This window comes from Vigna unguiculata, chromosome 3, assembly GCF_004118075.2.
Source record: "Vigna unguiculata cultivar IT97K-499-35 chromosome 3, ASM411807v1, whole genome shotgun sequence".
Taxonomy (NCBI): domain Eukaryota; kingdom Viridiplantae; phylum Streptophyta; class Magnoliopsida; order Fabales; family Fabaceae; genus Vigna; species Vigna unguiculata.
Window position 1 is genome coordinate 10,853,716 of NC_040281.1, and position 21,568 is coordinate 10,875,283.

The 21,568-nt window shown below is 31.9% G+C and overlaps 2 protein-coding genes across 2 annotated transcripts; one reads left to right on the forward strand and one right to left on the reverse strand.

Moving 5' to 3' along the window:
- Window positions 1-273: 273 nt before the first annotated feature.
- LOC114177876 (G-type lectin S-receptor-like serine/threonine-protein kinase RKS1) lies at window positions 274-4,204 on the forward strand. The gene is made up of 7 exons (XM_028063465.1): window positions 274-1,985; window positions 2,082-2,210; window positions 2,483-2,652; window positions 2,787-2,997; window positions 3,100-3,337; window positions 3,423-3,573; window positions 3,667-4,204. Exons 1-7 carry the CDS (start codon window positions 653-655, stop codon window positions 3,967-3,969), a joined length of 2,535 nt encoding a protein of 844 aa, XP_027919266.1. The 5' UTR covers window positions 274-652; the 3' UTR covers window positions 3,970-4,204.
- Window positions 4,205-4,317: 113 nt separating this feature from the next.
- Window positions 4,318-8,825, reverse strand: LOC114177877 (G-type lectin S-receptor-like serine/threonine-protein kinase At1g11410). The gene is made up of 7 exons (XM_028063466.1): window positions 7,483-8,825; window positions 6,147-6,278; window positions 5,868-6,052; window positions 5,565-5,775; window positions 5,247-5,484; window positions 4,979-5,129; window positions 4,318-4,896 (listed from the first exon to the last, which is right to left on the reverse strand). The coding sequence occupies exons 1-7, from the start codon at window positions 8,771-8,773 to the stop codon at window positions 4,591-4,593; spliced, it is 2,514 nt and encodes an 837-aa protein (XP_027919267.1). The 5' UTR covers window positions 8,774-8,825; the 3' UTR covers window positions 4,318-4,590.
- Window positions 8,826-21,568: the final 12,743 nt, after the last annotated feature.

Sequence of the window (21,568 nt, forward strand, 5' to 3'; positions counted from 1 at the left end):
TTATTTTCATCGTCTCAAAATTTGAAAAGGAGAAGATACATATCGACGGAGAGATTATCTATATATAAAGAGAGATTAACCAGTGATAATCAACTCTTACCGTATGGGTTAAGTTAGTAGTTGAGTTGAGCAAAAACGCGTATTCTAAGATATACTAATATATTATTACATAGAAATGCAGAATGACGAGAAAAGTGATAACACAAAACAACACTAATGATTCTAGTGACTTATTAAACATATATTTATCGACCACTCCGTCCTAAAAATACGCTATTCTTTGAAAGTTCATGCGCCATGTGTCTTTGTGCAATTGGTGCTGCAAGCAATGCAATGCAATGTTACACCATGCAACAGTTATTTGTTGGCACAAAAGAGTGACGTTTTAGGTACGGCCTTTGTTGCCTATGCATTCAGCAGCCTCCACGACGATTCAGAGACAATCTTGACAAAAGGAATGATTGTTCCCAAGTTTAGGAGTCCTCAATGAAAGTGAAATTCTTGCGTAGTTCTGGGTACATGAATCTGCTAGAGAGAAAAATTAGTACAAGGAAGGAGAGTATGAGCACATTTGATTTCACACCACTAATCTTCAAGTACAAAGTAGGATTTCTCCTCATGAAATGCAAGAGGGGTATGAAAGAGGAACTCCATGCACTATGCTAAGAGTCTTTCAAGCTTTGTCATGAGTCAATATCACAAGCATGGCATCTACCTGCTCTGTGCTAAGATTCTACTATTCAGCTTCTCCTTTTGCTCTTCTTCTGATACCATATTTGCTGACAAAGGCATCAGAGATGGAGAGCTTCTTGTTTCAAAAGCGCAAAAATTCGCTCTTGGATTCTTCAGTCCAGCGAAGTCCAACTTCCGCTATGTGGGAATATGGTACAACAATGTGCAGGAACAAACTGTTGCTTGGGTTGCAAACAGAAACTCTCCAATCAATGACACTTCTGGGTTTCTCTCAATCAACCCAGATGGAAACCTAGTACTCCAACACAAATATAGCACCTTTCCAGTTTGGTCTACCAATATTTCAACTTCCCAATCAAACACCACCAAAGTCATGGCTAAACTTACAGATATAGGTAACCTTGTTCTCATTCTTGACAACACCGAAGCTGTAATCTGGCAAAGCTTTGATCATCCCACAGATACCTTGCTACAGTATCTAAGAGTTGGTTTCGACAGAAGAACAAACCAGAGTTGGTTCCTCCAATCTTGGAAGACGGATGATGATCCCGGAGCAGGTTCTTACACATTGAAAATAAGCAGCGCTGGGAAACCCCAGATGATCTTTTACCACCAGAATCTTCCCTTTTGGCGAGGTGGATCGTGGAACGGTGAATTATTTATGGGTATACCTGATATGAAGAGAGATATGTATACTTTTAACGTTTCTTATATAGAAGATGATAACCAGGCAGTGCTCTCATATAGCATGGTTGATCAGTCCGTGATCTCTAGAGTAGTAGTTCAACCATCAGGTTTCTTTCAAGTATTCACTTGGGATGACCAAAAGAGTCAATGGAATAGGTACTGGTCTGAACCAACAAATCAGTGTGATAACTATGGAACCTGTGGATCAAACGGTAACTGTGACCCTTTGAACTTTGAGGAATTTCGGTGTACTTGTCTACCTGGTTTTGAACCCAAATCCCCACATGAGTGGTATGATAACAGAGATGGGTCAGAAGGGTGCGTGAGGAAGAAAGGTGTATCCGTTTGTGGGAATGGAGAAGGGTTTGTGAAACTTGAAGGCTTGAAGCTTCCTGATACCTCTGAGGCAACTGCCAAAGGTGGTTTGAGTTTGGATGAGTGTGAGGAGGATTGCTTGAGAAACTGCTCTTGCACTGCCTATGCAGTTCTTGATGTGAGGAATGGTGGTAGTGGGTGCTTGGCATGGCATGGAAATTTATTAGACATACAAAAACTGAGTGATCAAGGTCAAGATTTATTTGTCCGTGTTGATGCAGTTGAACTAGGTACTCCCTCCCACTGTCTTTTTCTTTATGATTTTAACACCACACATATATTTTAAGATTCTGCTTCAACCTATCTGAACTCTTTCTTCTTGTCAGCAATTTATAACAAAAAAACAAAAGGAGTAAGCGGTAAACAGAGGATGGTTGCAATTCCAACCGCTTCAGTACTGACAAGTGTCATTCTTTTCTCCTGTGTATATTACATGTGGAAGAGAAAAAGAAAAGGTGCGTCATTTACTATTAAGGATGCTATTACACAGCACTCTAATGTGGAAATTGTAAGATAAAAAGACAAGTTTTTGAATTTGTGTGCCATCACTGTAAAGATCTCTACACTTAACTCGTTAGAAATATAGACTGAACAGCCTTTGGTGGAATTACAATGTGTATATATGTGTGTTTAAATTAAACTCTTTTGTATTAAAAACTGTGGCTCAAAGCTTTTGACATAGAATGTAAGAGGAGCTTATTCTTTATGTCGTGCATTTATGATTCAGATAAAGTGATGCAACATTTAAACCAATTTTCCCCTGAAGACGTCCACGATATCCCAAGCAACACACATCCAAATCTTCCCTTTTTCAGCCTTAAAGTGATAATGGAAGCCACAAGAAATTTTGGTGATGAGAACAAGCTTGGGCAAGGTGGATTTGGTTCTGTCTATAAGGTAACTCAAACTCTACCATGCGTGAACAGCTATTGTGAGAAGTGGCTTTTATGTCTTTAGTTTTCCTTCAATAGAATTGTAGAAAAATGAAGAGAAAACAGTGAAATGGGGTTGAAGAGTTATAAACATTTCAGGGCTGCCTAGCAAATGGACAAGAGATAGCAGTGAAAAGATTGTCGGAACATTCAGGTCAAGGGACAGAAGAGTTTAAAACTGAAGTTAGATTATTAGTTAAACTTCAACACAGAAATCTGGTGAGGTTACTCGGTTGTTGCTTTGAGAAAGAAGAAAGGATGTTAGTTTATGAATATTTACCAAATAAAAGCTTGGACTTCTTCATATTTGGTATGTGTTTCTCTACTTTCTCTTTACTGCAAAGAAATTGTTATAATCCTCTTTCATTTCATTTTTATATACATATCTGAGAGTTCGAACGCTTAAATTCAGATGAAAAACGAAGGTCATCACTGACTTGGGATAAGCGGTTTGAAATCATTTTGGGGATTGCTCGAGGTGTTTTATATCTTCATCAAGATTCAAGGCTGAAAATAATCCATAGAGATCTAAAAGCCAGCAATGTGCTACTTGATGCTGCAATGAATCCCAAAATCTCAGATTTTGGTATGGCTAGAATATTTGGAGAAGATCAAATCCAAGCAAGGACGAGAAGAGTGGTTGGAACATAGTAGGTGTATTGTTCATGTAAACCTGGAGATTGCAGTTATTAATATGTATTGTTTGTGATGTTCTAACCGTTTCGATTTATGTAGCGGTTATATGTCACCAGAATATGCAATGGATGGACGGTATTCAACAAAATCTGATGTGTTTAGTTTCGGGGTCTTACTCCTAGAGATCATTGCTGGCAAGAGAAATACAGATAGTGAAAGGGGAAGATCCTCCCCAAATTTAATTGGACATGTAAGTTGAGAAACAAAAGTCATTAGAAGTGGCTAACAAATTATTTTGTTACTATGACTGCTTAATTTAATGATTATGTTTTTACGTGTGTAGGTGTGGATGCTGTGGACAGAAGGAAGGGCCTTGGATATAGTTGATTCAACACTGGCTCAGTCTTATTCTGCAGCTCTTGTTCTGAGGTGCATTCAGATTGGTTTATTGTGTGTGCAAGAAAATGCAGCGGATAGACCTTCCTTGTCAGAAGTTGTTTTTATGCTGGGCAATGAAACACCTCTTTCCCCACCCCAAAAGCCAGCATTTTTATTCAATGGAGACAGAGATTGGCCTGAGCCATCAACATCAGGGGGAGGATCTTCAATAAATGAAGTAACAGCAACTACCATCATCGCCCGCTAGCTAAAAAAGCTACCTCAGTTGTTTAAGGTGGTGCAGATTTTATTTTAAATGTGTGTGGTACATGTGCAGCATTTTGGCACTTTCTAGCTTAGCTACAGCACCTCAAATCATGTAAAATAAATAAATGGAATTTTTGTGCACAGATATCCATTTGAAATTGTGGGGGTGTGGAGGCTCTAAAAATGATCAGATCTAGAAACCACTGATTTGTTCATAAGAAACACTTTTCAAGCTTTGAAGTTCGCAGGTTTCACTGTTTCATTGTAAGGATATAATGATAGCCATCATATATGTTTGTGATGGTAGTTTGTGACGCTTTAAACTAATTTATAAATTTAAAACAAAAAGTGAAAGAAAAAAGAAGTGGCACTGATCATACATGTTAACGAGATTTACAGTTTCTTTCATATAAAATGTACTTAGAGCAGTGTAGTCATCCAACAAGAAGGAAAATGTGTGGGACTACGCTACCTTATTACCCTTTATTTTTACATCATCATTCTGAAGTGTATAATTTGTAAATTTACCATATACAATATTTTGGCAAACTTAGTAATGCTCTATTTATGACACAAGCACCATAATAGCATTATTCACACACAATTCCAAAAACATTGGCCTTCAGCGAGCTTCAATCATAGTTATACTTGCATCATTTACTGAATAAATACCTTCACTGGTCGATCGATTTGAACTCTCATAATTAGTTTTCTTGAAAATAAATGCTGGTTGTTTTGGATCAGGAAGAGTTGAGTCATTACCCAGCATGAAAACAACCGCTGACATAGATGGTCTGTCAGAGGCATAATCTTGCACGCACAAAAGACCAATGTGTATGCATCTTTGGACTTCAAGGTCACAGAGCGACTCTCCTAATGATGGATCAACAATCTCCATGGTTTTCCCTTCTCTCCATAGTTCCCATATCTACATTAATTGAAAATCATATCAATTGGACCATTGAAGGGTATATTTAAATTGCAGCAGAAGTTCTCATAAAAATACTAACATGTCCAACTAAATTTGTGGCTGTAATGTCTTCATATTGACCACTATTCTTTCTCCCTGTAATGATCTCTAGGAGTAAAACTCCGAAGCTGTATACATCAGACTTTATTGAAAATTGTCCTTCCATGGCATATTCTGGTGACATATAGCCACTACAAAAGTAAAACAAAAGGAAATCACTATATGATGTGCACTATTTTCTTATCTACTGTCTGAGTAACAAATAATGCAATGAACATTATTAACATTGTGTGTTGTTGATTACTTACTAGGTTCCTACAACACGATTTGTGTTTGCTTCAATTTGGTCTCCACCAAATATTCTAGCCATACCAAAATCTGCAATTTTGGGGTTCAATGCAGAGTCCAGCAAGACATTGCTGGCTTTTAGATCTCTATGAATGATTCTCAACCGTGAATCTTGATGAAGGTATAAGATTCCTCTAGCAATCCCACAGATGATATCAAATCGCTTTTTCCAGTCTAGTTGTGACCTTTTAGATTCATCTGGGCCAAAAATTCAAGGTATCAAGAGTGAAGCATGTTGGATTCAAGTACTAAGCAGCAAAGATGAAAACAAAACATACCAAAAATTAAAGAGTCCAAACTCTTGTTAGGCAAATACTCATAGATTAACATCTTCTCCTCCCCTTGAATGCAGCAACCTAAGATCCTCACCAGATTTCTGTGTTGGAGCTTTGAGATCAAAACCACCTCATTTTTAAACTCTTCTATGCCTTGTCCAGAGTGCTTTGACAGCCTCTTCACTGCTATTTCCATTCCATTACTCAGTAGACCCTGAATTCATCATCCAAGGTGTGTTAAAGATACTAGGCATTATAAAAAGTAAAGTGGAGTTGAGTTTGAACTTGTTAAAGAAGAATGGCTACCTTATAAACAGAACCGAAGCCCCCTTGACCAAGCTTGTTAGAATCAGAGAAATTGTCTGTGGCAGCAGCTATGGAGCTAAGATCAAAGAATGGCAAATCTGAATTTTTTGTAGACTCAAATTCTTGTAGATCGGTAGGGTCCTCCAAGTTAAGACGAAAGGAATACTTGCGATCCCTTTTTATCCCTTTTCATCAAACAAGGAAACAAATACATTTGAGCACGTAATTAATTTAGAATTGAGAACTCCAAGCGTGGAACGCAATAATTTTAAAACTTACCTTGTTTCCTGGCTTTAACAAACCAACACACGAAAGTCACTGCCAAAAACAATATCATTAAAATAGCAATGGTCAAAATTGCCACCATTCCCTTCTTTCCCAGAGAACCATACGGATGTTTTGCATATTTAGCTGCAAAATCCAAATGTAAAGATATTATAAGTATAGAAGAAATAATGACAGATTATGTTTATCATATGAGAATTCAGTGGCTTCAGGGAGTCCTATTGCTTTTGTAATTCCTCAATTTTCTTGGAATTTTATCTTCTGAATTATAAAAATGAGACAATGTTTGAAGTCTTTTGACTTATGGGAAAACAATCAAGTTCAAAGAAGCATGAACACTTAAACTCAGCAAGCTACAAAGGAAATGAAAGTCAAATTGTTGAACCTAATTATCTAGTGCTCAAAAACCAAGTCTCTGGCTAAAATTTATGAAAAATGCGGCTTTATGGTCAATGATTGAAGAAGCTTCTATGCAAACAGAATGGAATGATGGAATGATGCAAAGAAGGAGAACCTCGTTATTATTCATTATTATTAAGAAAAATAATATTTGAGTTGAAGTTGTTTCAGTGTTGTGAATTTACTTCCATCTTGAACAAATTCATACTCTAAATACAATGGCTATATAATTTTTTGTCGATAGCATATATGAATATGATAATGGACGTTCATATTTTCATATATTTGTTATTAAATATGATATAGAGTATAAAATTGTTCTTTTTCTCTTCACTACTTATATGGGCAAAGTTATCTTTATTTAACATATAGAACTAAAATCTCATGAAAAAACGAGTCATCAAAACAAAAACAAAAACCTTTTCACGTTATTTATAATATTTAATATATTATCAATATTATAAAGTTTAAAATTCATTCTTAAAATTATATAGTCATTTTTTTTTGTAACATGTGACTTAAAATATCTTGCATAAATAAAATCAATTTCTCACTTCTTTAACAACATCTCCAATCAGTTAACATCTGATACATAACATAGTTAATATATTGTCAGTATAATAAATTAAAAATTTTCACTCATAACAAACATCTTATCATATTTTATAATGAAGGTCCCTTCTTAAATAGTTAATTAGTTAATTAGTCAAGTAATGTTTTTTCTTTTAATATTTTAGTTCACACCTAAATTTCTTTAATTAAACTATTTTTAAATAAAAAATAGAAACTTTATATTTTTATTAAAAATAAATAACTCTTCGTTAACTATTTACGTGTTTCATTCAAGTTATTACTAATGTATATCTTAGTTTTAACAATCTATTCAGAGAAAAAAAAAAAAAAAAGATAACTGATTTTAAAATTAACATACCCCATTCAAGCGCATCCACTCGCACGTACAAGCTCTGTCCTGCTTGCGTGTAGGTCCTCGTGTCCTCCATGTCACCGTGCCAAGTAAGACACCCACTCTCCGAGCTCTCGTTCGCACTCGTGTAAGCCACACACGTGCAATCCTTCAAGCATCTCTCTCTACACTCTCTCATTCCTATCATCGCCACCACACGCGCCTTCGACGTGTCCGGAACCTTCACATGTGTCACCTCCACGAACCCCTCTCCGCTTCCACACGTGGACACATTGCTCTTCCGCACGCACCCACCCGACCCGTCTCGAAGAAACCACTCCCTCTCGGACCTAGGTTCGAACCCCGGCAAACACTCGCACTCGAACTTATCCGCGTGATACGGGTCGCATTTCGCGTTCGACCCGCACCGCCTGAAGTTGTCGCACTCCTCCTTTGGCGCGTCCCATATCGAAAACCACCTGCGCTCGCGACCCTGCCACGTGAACCTCGTCACGTGCCCAGTTTCCTCCAGCACCATTCTCGAAAACACCGTCGGGTCCTTCACCCCGTACATTATCGAAACCTCCTTCTCGTCGTTCACGTAGCTAACGGTGAAAATAAAATTCGGAGTCATCTCGGGCACCCCGCTCCACCTCTGACCCGTCCATGACCCGACCCTCCACAACGGGGCATCCCCTCTGTAAAGAAACAGCTGCGGAAACCCGGTTGGGTCGATTTTATACGTCAAGTTCCCGGTTCCAGGGTCGACTGCTGATTTCCAAGAAGTTAAAAACCGGTCCAGACCGGTTTGTCGGTTGAACCCGAGTTTCATGAAAGGAAGCATAGTATTACTAGGATAATCAAAACTCTGCCAACGAAAAACATTTTTGTCGGCTTGGATCAAAACTAGGTTTCCAGTGTCCAAAAGCTTGGCCGAAACGTTCGTCGATGGCATGGAAGCGTTTGAAGACCAAACGGGGTCGAGGTTTCTGGTGTTATTACTGTGGAGTACGAGGTTTCCGTGGTTGTCCATGGATAGAACACCGGAAGTGTCGTTAAGCGGAGCGTCTCTGTTGGCAACCCACACTACGGTTTGTTCCGAAATTTTGTTGTACCATATCCCAACGTATCGGCTTGTGGAGTTTGATGGACTGAAGAAACCGAGTGCAAAGTTTCCCAAGCCGTCGGAGACCAAAACGTCGCCGTCTTTGATGGGGTGGCCCGTGGTTATGGTGTTGTGGAGTGAATGAGAAGAAGGGTAAAGAAGCGTGAGCAGAAGAAATGGAGTGAGAAACTCTTTAGCTGAAAGGAACTTCATTATGATGGTGTTGTAGTTCTACGATGGTGAGTGAATGGAGTATTTATTTGGAGAAAGGTTATATAAATGATTGGAGGAGGTTCTTGAATCGGTATTTATGATGGTGCTGATATTTTTCCGTGAAGATTGATATGCATGAGTTGTTGTAGTCAGGGTTATGCATGTAAAGAGAGAGTGATTGAGACACACAACTAAACATGGGTGGTTGATTCACATTAAATACTTGGTTTCTCATGTGCCTCAAAACCAACACAGAGCAGATAGGTTGGGTTATAAGTTGCTTTAGCTAATCCATTTTATGTAGCAGATCAGACTTAATGTTCATCACTTCATAATTCTGTCTTATATAAATAGCAACCTTCTATGTCTCAATCTAGTAACTATCTATTTTATGCTGGCTAAAAGTTCAATAAAAAAGGAAAAAAAAACCACAGATTAAGAGGAGTGGTTATTTTTCTGATCTTTGTTTTCCTAAGGGCAAAAGCTTCATTTTATCAGAGAAGAAGTATAAATAAATAAATTGTTGGCGTCATATTTTTTATACAAATGAGCTCCTCTATAATTGATTAGAGAAGGAATATCACTTAGAAAATATACGTATTTTGTTGGGTTATATTTTTTTCATATATATAGTTTATAGTCATCGTGATTGAGAGATTGTGGTTCTATATGGTTATATGACATTAGTCTTACACATATAAGACATTTGACACTATTTTTACACCAAAACCTTAAAACAATAGTGTTATGAACGTTTATTTTTATATAGTGTTTAACTTTGTCTATTATAACCAATGTGGGACTTTTGACTCACACTTGGACTATTCCCAACAATCTTCCCTCAAGGGTGAGTCCATTATTTTTTTTTCCTTTCCTTTTTATATAATATATTTTTCTTCAGGTGTACGAGTGACTCCTTCTTTGTTGTGGTTATGCGATCAGTCACTTCGGTGACCTCTTTTAGTTATGGTTATGGTTATGCGGTCAGTTATTCCGAACCATCGGTTCTGATACAACTGTTGGGTTATATATATTTTTTCATATGGGTTATAGGGTTGTAATCATTGAGAGATTATGGTTCTATATGGTTATATGACATTTGTCTTACACGTATAAGGCATTTGACACCACTTTTACACCAAAATCTTAAGACAATGGTGTTATGAGCATTTATTGTTATATAGTGTTTAACTTTGTCTGTTATATCTAATGTGAGACTTTTGACTCACACTTGGACTATTCCCAACATATATCGTAGTCCAAGACGTGATAAAACTGCAATATGAACAATTATGGTTATCTATCACGTTTTCAATACATTAAAAATTATTTATCGTATTATATAACCATAATATCATTTTATATTAACTGTAAAACCTCATATTTCTCAACACATATACACCATTAAATAAGATAATTAAATAAGATAATAATCACATCATCCATTAAAAAAAATTAAAAGAAATAAAAACAATTGATAAACATAAATATTTCAACAGTCACTACATAAAAATTTGATAAAACTTAATTAAGACATCTAAATTTATTATGAATTTAAAACTTAATTTAGTCTTTCATTAAAGACTCTCATGTAACAACATAAACATTCTCACATGGTATGTTCTCTCTCTTATTCATTATTCATTAATACTCTTACTTGAAGACTTAAAAGACTTGAAGACAAAGACTCGAAGACTTTTAGACTAATAGTTTGGTTTTGATGATCTACTTTGAAACTATGAGAGATGTGTTGTCTTCATACGGAAATGTGTGTGATTCGTGTATTAGTATTTGATTACATGAATTTATGTATATCGTTATTTTTTTTGTTTTTGGTAGAGTATATTGTTATTTGATTGCATGAATTTATGTTTATTATTATTCCTCTATAAGTTATAATTATTCATGTTACCAAAAAAAACAATGAATCTCACAACCGAAGTTAACTCATTTTTACCCATTCAAATCACCAAAACAAAAATAGCTAGAAACAAAAATAAATAGAAATGGATAAGATAAAAATATTTGTAAAAACCAAAGGAGTCTTATTATAAAAGAAATTGTAATTAGTCATAATTACTTTTTACTTTATCATTCTCTAACTTGCGAAATCTCTTTATAGAAATAATAAAAAAACAATTTCAGAAACTTAAATAAAAGATATAGAAAAAATAAATAAATATATATATATATATATATATATATATATATATATATTAGAATTTGTTTTTCTAGCTGTTATCTAGTATTTATATTATAAACCTTAGTTTTCTCCTTACATTCTTTTCTCTTATCATATTATTTTTTTAGTGAACTAAATTGACATCCTTTAAATTTTTGTCAAATTTATCTTAATAACAATCTTTCTTCGCCTCTAAACTAGTCTCCTTTAATTGTTTAAAAAACACTACACTCAAGCCTTTTTACGTTTCATTAATTATCGATTGTTTGATTTAAAATATTACACTAGCCCTGTAAAAAAATTGTTGTAAACTTTAAAAAGAAAAGACAAAATTTATGTGTAATCTCAAAAACCCTCAGAGTGTCAATACAATTTGCTCTGTTACCTGTTTGCTTTAATATATAGTTTTGTCATTGTTTAGAACTAATTAATTTATATATTTACAAAAATAGAACAATAAGCATTCTCAAAAACCCTCAGAGTGTCAATACAATTTGCTCCATTAACACTTTCCTATAATATATAGTTTTTTTATTATTCGGAACTAATTGATTTATATATTTACAAAAATAACAATAAGCATTAATTTAAACTTCTTCTTATACTAACATTTTGAGTTTAATTTTTATGCACAATCAGTGTAAAAATAATTTTATAATATCAAATTATCATACAGGGTTAAGTATGTTTTTAGTCCCTGAATTTTAATTTAAAATTGGAATTCTTTAACACGTTCGTAAAAATTGAGTCGAGAATGTGTCAAACGGCGTAAACAACTCCAATATTTACTAAGAAATGCGTTCGAAACTTAAAAATGAGTTAACAAAATTGGGTTAAAAGGATTATATTCATCCATTTTTAAAGTTTAGGGATCAAAATTTATCAAAGTTTCGACCAAGGACTAATTCCAATTTTGAACCAAAGTTTAGGGACTAAAAACATACTTAACCCTATCATGTAAAATGAATAAACAATGACTTTGGAATTTCAATTTAGGAACTATCGAAAATTGACCACCAAAAATTAAATTCTGGAAGCTAATTTTATTTTACACAAGTTTAAATTTCGGATACCGATCTGGTTTTCATAGTTTTGCAGATGTAGAAAGATGAAAACTAAAGTTGTATCTCTTAAAAAAAATGACAATGATATTATGATTCCCATTTGTTTATTTTCATCATTTATTTTTTAACGTGGTTAGTGTAGATCATTGATTAATGTATCACTATTTTTTTTTTTAAAGAATCAATGATTCACACTAAGTCATGTCAGAGAGCAAATGATGGGAGTAAAAAATTAGGAGTCATAATATAGTTTTTCTAAAAAAAATTAATAAAAATTTCAGAAAAACACTTCGTGGAGGGGATTGCGAATAGTAAAATAATCACAGAAAAAGGCCCGAGTTTGCAGCAGCCGGCCTTTTAGTAATATAACCGGCCCGTGTTCTGTTCTAACCACAAATGGACTAAAAACTGAGATATAGTATTTTGTTTTTACCACCCTCGTTCTTGCTATAACTCATCCACATTAAAAATAATATTGGAGATACTTAGAAAGTTCCATTTGAAAGCTCTTACTAAATGGTTTATTTAGGAATTTAATAGTATATTTTCATCATTACAGAGTATATTTTCATAATATTACTAAACTCAAAATATCAATTTTTTGGAGAGAATTGATTTTTCTATGGGAGATTGTTCTCGATCGAGGATGAATTTAAGTCTTCATTTCATATTTCAAAGAATTAATAAAACATTACTTTAATACTTCAAACTTAATTTAGTTAGACACTGTGTTTGCTTTTAATAAACACAATTTTAGCATGTCATTACTATTTTATTTAATATTTATCACTTCATACTGATTGAATATTTCTATTTATTTTTCAACAAATATTACATTTGCATAATATATAATTTTCAAAAACTAATATAAATAATTTTGTAAAATAACATAACTTATTATAACTCAAAAGAATACAAAAGAACGTAGAAGATGGTTTTAATCCTAACAAAAAGTGTATCCTATAAAAGGCATAGTTCCAGAAAAGGGGAAAAAGAAAATGAGAAGTATAACTAAAAACCTGGACCACCATATTCAAATTATACCTAAAAAATTTGACACAAGACATTATTATCCATAACGTAACTATAGAGTAATAGGGTTGAGTAATAGAATCTAGGACCTCTTTTTTGTGGATAAATATGACAAAATAGAAATAGAAACTATTATAGCTTATAGTAATATAATGTTTTTTTCTATGAATTGGATAATGTTAATTTAATATTTATTATATCTTGCAGTGTATTTTTTTATCTTAAAGAAAGAGAGCTAAGTTTAAGAAAATATAGAATAAACTCGCTTTTTATATATGTAATATTCACATAAATTTAAGAAAAGACAATTTATCATTATAATCAAATATATATTTTAAAGAAAAATATTTGTATAATTATATCATTTATTTATAATTTAATATAACTTATATAATTTTAAGAAAAAAACTATATAAAATAAAATATTGTATAATTTGTTTGAATTTTATGATAATATGTATCACAATTTTTCATTTATCATCTTTTCTTATATATAATTATTGTGAGATATGAATTCAAACTATATTTTTTATTTAAATTTAACTTAAATAATAATTATTTAAATTTTTTATGTATAAATTAGTTACAATTTATTATATAAGAGAAAAAATGTAAATTTTGTGAATATAATTATTTATTATTTATGTTATGATAATATAGAAGCATGTAATGCCCCGTACAAACTGCTCCAACAAACCATGCAAGTGTCATTTCTCATGCGTCACGTTTGTGTCCTCTTATGACAAACACAAACTCAACACAATTTCAGTCTTTTTCAACCTTTATTTTTGAGGCCCAGATTCTACACTTATTCTTATCCATTCAAATTTCCAACCCTTCGTTTTATCATTCACTTCCAAAATGCTCAATAATTATATTAAAAAACAAATATTATTACTCCAATAAATATAACTAACCATATTAAATCATAAAAAAGTTGCATATGAGAGATATAAAAATTAATATTTCCATTAAATCAACGTCTTATATTTTCAATAAAAAAAGTTCAGTTCATAATATTACAAAATATATATATTCAATAATCAAGTATTTTGACACCTAAGCTTATTCATATTCAATAATCCGAATATTTAAGTTTATATGATTGGACATGTCCTTTTCAAAATATAGACGTAGTGGAAACATACTTTTGCTTTGAAGCCTTGTGCAGATGCCACTCTCTTTGTCCTGTTTAATGTCTTGCTCTGCAAATAAACCCATTCTTGATATGCTCTAAGATATTTTTCCTGCTATTTTAATATAATTCTATACTTAAGACAATTAAATAAATTTAAACGATCTAAGACGATTCACGTGTACAGTAGTTTATTTTGTTATTATATTGCTGCCAGATATTTTACTAATGTTGTTTTAATTTAATGCATTCTTTAGAATTAGACTCCAAATTTTATGAAAAGAATGTCCGGCGCCTGTGACACTTGTCACGCGATCAACGAAGGATATTATATTGGATAAACTTTTAAGATATGTTTTATAACAAATACAAACCACATGGTTTTTTTTATTTTTATTATTATCATTAAGAGAGAGAAAAATACAATGATGATGTGATAAAAAATTAGAGAAAAAAATAAAAATAACAATATTAATGTTGGTTTAAACAAAATGATAGTATCTTGTGTTAAGCAACTGATTAAAGTTCGAAAACTAGTGATGATTTTACTTTAAATATAAAATAATAAATGCTGAGGAAAAATATATAAATGTTTAAGGTTTTTCAAACTCCATAGAAATTCATTATTTAAAAAACGGTTAAATATCTTTTAGTCCTTAAAGTATAAAAATTTTATTTATGTTTTAAACTTTAATAGTATTTGGTCTCTAAACATAAGAATAAATATAGTGATGGAGCTCCTTGCAGGGTTTTTAGAGAAGAGAAGCTCCTTGATGCAACGAGAATGGAATGGAAGCAAGGTTGAAGATCCTTGAGTCTTTTAAGGTCTTGGATTAAATCAAATGTTAGTTTCTGATAAAATATGTTTAATATGAGTATTTCAGAATGTGTCTTTTGATATTTCTCTTCTTAAATATTTTTAATGATGTATTAGATCCATGTGTGTGTTTGAGTTTAATTGATTAGAATTGTTCATGAATTGATAATAAAGTTGTTCCTTTTATATCACTCTTTTACCTTGTAAAAGTTTATTTTCAATAAACTATCTTTGTATGTGTTTTTGTTTTGTGAAATATTATGAATGTACAGTATACACTATTATATATAGAGTTATAAGAAAAAGTTTGGAGGTGAATAAAGTTTTTTATTTTATTTTAATTCTCTTTCTATACATATTTGTATCTATATATCACTTCAATAAGATGTCTCATTAACAATTAATATTGGTGATTAAAAGTTTTTAGTCACTACTAATTTAGATGTCAATTTATAAAATAAAAAATTATTGGTTACTAAAATAATTACTATCATGAATAAAAAATTATAATTGGTTGTTAAATTGGTCCCTAATTAATTAGAGACTAATTTAGAAATTAATTCCTTTTGATAGAAAAAGTCGCGGTAGCTAATGTTTAGTAACCAATTTTTTTTTACAGTTAAAATCTTAGTAGCGAAATTTTAAAAACAAATTTAAAGACCAATTATAATTTTTTATTTATAATAGTAACTATTTTAGTAACTAATAATATTTTATTGGGTTAAATATGTTTTTGGTCCCTCAAGTTTTAGCGAAATTTGGAATTAGTCTCTCATCAAAACTTTTGACCAATTTAGTTCTTCATCTTTCAAAATGCGTGAATTTAGTCCTTTTAACCAAATTTTGTTAAGTTTATCTGACGTTTCAAACGCATTTCATGATAGTATTTAAGTTAACATTGAAGCAAAAATGTGTCAAACAGTATAAATAATTTAAATACTATCATGAAATGCGTTTGAAATGTCAGATAAACTTAACAAAATTTGGTTAAAAGGACTAAATTCACACATTTTGGAAGATGAAGGACTAAATTGGTCAAAAGTTTTGATGAGGGACTAAACCCAAATTTCGATCAAACTTGAGGGACCAAAAACATATTTAACCCTATTTTATTTATTAAATTAGTATCTAGATTGATCACTATGGTGACTTACAAATTTTGGCCAATAAAATTTGTTGATGAGGTTTTTTCTTATAGTGTATATTTTTGTGTATGTGTAGACTTGTGTTGAGAAAATTATTTGATAAGTTTATGTTATAATTAAGATTTTAACGGTTAAAAAAAAACGAGTGTTTGGTGAAAAAAAAACATAAAATTATAATTTTTGAAAATAGTAAAATACCTTTTTTTTGTTTATTTTTATTTCAATGAATCAAAATGAGTTGAGAAACTGAAAATGTCAACCTATTTCATGAGTCTTATCAATTTTATCACTAGTAAGTTGATTCTGACAATATTTATTCATAAATATTAATTTATTTATAATACAATTACAGTGAATTTAAGTGCCTAAACACATGTTTATCAAATGAAAGAGGAAGAGATAAATTTGAGTAAGAAGAAATATGAGGAGAGGAAATGTTTTTGTTATTTAGTTGGAACATAATTTTAAAAAAGTTGATTTTCTTTACATTTTATAATTTGTAATTTGAAAATATTTTCTAATACATCTAAAATTGTTAAAGAACGATGAAAACATGAGAAATATAAGGGAATTGAAAAGGGCACGAGAGAAGCGTGAGTGGGAGCGCGATTGGCTCACAAATTTGGACTTTTTCTTATAACTATTAACAACCGCACTCACTCAGTCACTGGTGGCCCGCACAGCCACCACCAATTCCGTTACATGTTTCAATTCAATGCCCTAACTTTTTCTCCCAATAAATCTTCTTTATTCTTTCTTTTTCTTTGCTAGGTTTAACATGATGTTATTATATCATAATAATATTATGCCTTATTTGAATTTTTTTTATAAAGACTAAAATTATAACTCTTAAATTTTCATTTTGCAGGAATTCAAATATAATTAGGGAAAAAAGTTATATAAACAATATATTATAATTATAAAAAATATCAAAGCAATGAAATGTTTTTTAAGTTCAAAGTTGATAGTTATACTTATAAAAAAAATATTCAGGATCTAAATTAACAAACTTAATATTGATATATAGTAGGAAAACTTGTATTCTATGCTTAACTAATTAGGAGGATTGAAAAAAAGTTGTGTTATCACCAGCTAGATTAAATCTTTACCATAATAAATTAAAAAAGTTGTTAAATAAACAATCTAACACAAGAAATATTATTTAAGCAAAAATAATGTAATTAGTGTGCTTTAACTGTATTCTCTTTTTTAAATATGAAAAGGAATAAACAACTTTTAAATAAACATTAATAATAGTTACAATTATCAAAAATCAATACAGTATCTTAATTTAGGAATCAAGCATAAAAATATACTATTTGAAAATATTTATTAATTTCTTAATCGATTTCCTTTAGTTTTCAATGAATTTTTTTTTATTGAAAATCCCTTTTTAGAGTAAGGATTAATCAAAAATAAGATTGCAAATGAATTCATCTGTGTTACTTTTTCATTTTATTAAGATTATTTATAGTAAAATAAGTTATTAATGTAAGACCTATTAATCAGATATATTATGCTTAATACACTTAACATTTCATCATGTATAAATAAAGAAATATACAATCCTCCATGGGTAGTTTTTAGATCTCTAGTCTCTATCGACAAATATGACTTTCTCTTACATAATCCTCTGTTCCCGTGCGCCACAAAATCATTACAACCAACCATAAACAAGACACAAAGTAATTTTATTTGTTTTTATAAAGTTCTAACATAAATTTTATAATTAAAACAAACTTTAACAAATCAATCATAAATTTCTAACGTGTAATCGTTAATAAGAAACAATCAATTTGCTAAGTAATTGTCATTATCTAGGATTAAGCTAAATATGCTTAAGTCACATTATGTTCATAAAATTTTTTACCATGGATTTGAGTTAAATAACCGATGTGGCTTCGGTTGACTCATGTATATTATAATATGGTTAATTTTTTATAGCATCGCTGCTAGACTAATTTTATTTCAAACTAAAATTTTGCTATAAAAACCTCTTCCAACTTTCACCACATAAACTTCAGTCTCTATATGAGTATGAGTTTAGTAAAGTTAGGATGACTCAAAGTCGGGACTCTCCTCAATACATACAATAACCCATTCATAAGTAAAGCAATTATCCTTAGAATTTCTTTCATTAATTGCAAAACAAACAAGAGAATTTTTCATAGAGCATAAAGCATCCCTATTTCCAATTTTAGAAGATAAAATAGAGTACACCCACGCTCAACACAAAAACCAGGGCTCAACGCCAAGTGCCTAGTGCCACCAAGCTAGCACACAACATTAAGACCACTAGAGCTCTCAGTTAAATGAGTGTTTGGTAATTCCTACAACACCTAGCATCCCAATCCACAAAAAGTTCAATGTGCCCAACGATATATGGGCAGTGGTCGGTGTCAGGAACCCCTGGAACTCACTGTCTAGAAGGCACCTAGTGATGCTTAGGTGGCACCCAATGCCGGAGCCCTTGGAGCTCCTTGCGCTTAGCCCATATCAGTTACTTGATTCCTACTCTTATGTTATCAATTTGATTCAATGGTTTATCTAAGCAAGTTTTCCTTTCTTCAATTCCTAATTAAGTGTCATTTGACTTAAAGCATCCTTAGATAATATCATTCAACAAATTTGATAACATCACACTTCAAAATTTCATAATTAAATCAAATAATCCATCACAAAGCAATCAATTAAATTTCACAATTTTAATAATACAACTATATCAGTTATAAACCAAATCAAGTCACTACATCATAGTTCACCAACCAATTAAGAAATCATTTAGTTCATTCACATGCATCAACCACACATAGTTTTGAACTTGAACAAAATAAAAATTATATGCTTCCATTACCTTTAGAAGACCAGTCTTTGACTTCAATTGCTTCTTAGAACTTTATTTCCCACAAGAGGAACTAACTATATAAACAAAAATCCAATTAAAAATCTAAGCATATCCATAAGTTCACAAACAAACAAAGATTCACTTTGAATTATTGAGTCACATGCATTCGACTATAAATCACATGCAACTCATAAGCCTCATTCTCCTAAGAAAGGGCAAAATATGAACTGAATATGTTATTAACTCTGATCAGATGGATGTGTAGTGTTATCTACTAATGGTCTTTGATCTTTAAAAGGATGAATAGAAAAACAAAAACAAAAACATCATATAAGAATACACTTAGACAAAATTAATAACCTTTAAAAATTTTAAAAGTCATTAATAATACCATATAAAATAGGGGAACATTGCTCAAATGAGGCATTCTTGTTAGGGTGATATTATTTTGTATGAGAGAAAATCAATGTAGTACCTTCCTTGTTCAAATGATTGACCATTAATTGAGTGACAAAACTTAATCATTTAAGTGACTCTCAAGCACTTAAACAATATTCTTCTTACATGAAAAAATTGATACGATTTATTTCTCATTTAAATGGGAAACAAACGTTTTGATAATGAGATTATCGCTTGGATAATACTTTGTCTCTTGATCAAGAAGCTTTAAAATTAAAACTCTTGCATTCAACCTTTATCTCTCATTTGAGATAGTACTTAATTAAAATATACATACAATAACAATTATTATTTCTACCAAATCATTTATCTAATTGTTTCTAATTTACTGAATGGTTTTCAATAAGATATCGCAAGTTAACAGTTTGATCATGAGTTTCAAAATGTTAATTCAAAACAATTACAATTTAACCATGAAAATTAATAAAATGAGTAACCAAAGCAAACTTGTCAATGTACTTCAAATATATGTCTAAATACTATCATATTCTTATTTGTCAAATTAAATTAAATTAGGGATAGGTATGGATTAAATTTTTAAAGATCCAATCAAAATCCATTTTAGAATAATTGGATCAGATTTTCAATCCAAATACATTTTTGTTGCATAACTAGTATAGATTTTTTTTAAATGAATATCCAAATATTTGGATCAAGATTTGAATCCAAGTCTAAATATTTGGATCAAGTTCAAAATTCAAAACATACTTTGTATAAAAGAAATTTAAATTGATTTTTTTAGAACATGTGTTGTTGGTTTGACCCAGCCTATCTCTATCCCGGCTCTGTCCAACAAGTCTCGATCATCACCTTCGACCAGCTCATCTCGACTCTCGATCCAGGCCAGATCCTCTCACCCTTCGATCCATATCATCCTGTCTTGACCTTCGACCCAATCCAACCCCTCTCGATCTCATGCCCATGTCGACTAGTCTTGACCTTTCGGTTGGAGCCGACTCGGCCGAGTTTCGTTCAGGGTCGATTCAGTAGAATTCAGTCGAAATTGAATCTGCTAAACTTGGTTGAGTTTCTATCAGAGCCAACTTGGTCGAATTTTGGTTGGGGTTGACTTAGTCGAATTTAACCAGAGTCAAATCAACTGAGTTTTATTCGGAGGCGACTCCACCAAATTCGGCCAAATCTTGGTTGGAGCCGACTCAGCCGAATTTTGCCAAGTTCTAATCGAGGCGAATTCGTCCAAATTCGGTTGAGGCTGACTCAATTAAATCTGACCGAATTTTGGTCGATGTTGACTCGATTAATTTCGACTGAATTTTGATCGAGGTTGATTCAATTGAGTTTTTGCTAGGGCGACTTGGTCAGGGTTGACTCGGCCAAATTTGGGCAAGTTTTGGTGGGCTTCGACTTGGTCGAAATATAGTCAAGTTTCAGTCGGGACTGGCTCGGCTGAATTTGGCCGTGATTGACTCGGCCCAATGTTGTTGAGGCCAAATTCAGTCGAGTTTCGACCGTAGCCGTCTTGCCCTATTTTGGTAGAGTTTCGGTCAAAGCTAACTTGACCGAATTTTGGTTGAATTCGACTTGACCGAATTTGGCCAAATTATCAAGGTCGACTCAGCAAAATTCGGTCGAATTTCGGTCGGGAAGGACTCGGTTAAAATACACAAAATTTTGGCTAGGGTCGACTCGGTCAAGATCGACCAAATATTTTTCGAGGTTTACTCGGCCAAATTTTGGTCAGGACCGACCTAGTAAAATTGTCCCGAGACAACTAAGTTCAACCCTATGTTCTGGACGACTCATCTTGACTTTCAGTCCAAACTTATCTGTTTCGACCTTTGGTATGGACTAGTCCATCTCGATTTTTAACTCATCCCAACTAAAAATTTAAATCAAAATTTGGATTGGATATTTAAATTGTTCATATTTTAAAATATGAATTCAAAAAATGATATCCAATTGGAAAATTTAAAAATTTAAAAAAGGTTAAATCCAATTTTAATAAAGTGAATTTTAAATGGATTAAATTTTTAATAAAATGAATATTAAATAAATTAGAGTAAAAGTGAATAGATAAAGAAAAGTGATTTTTCTCTAACCCCTAAATTAAATAGTTAATATCAGATCATCAATCCACACGTGAACTCAACAAACT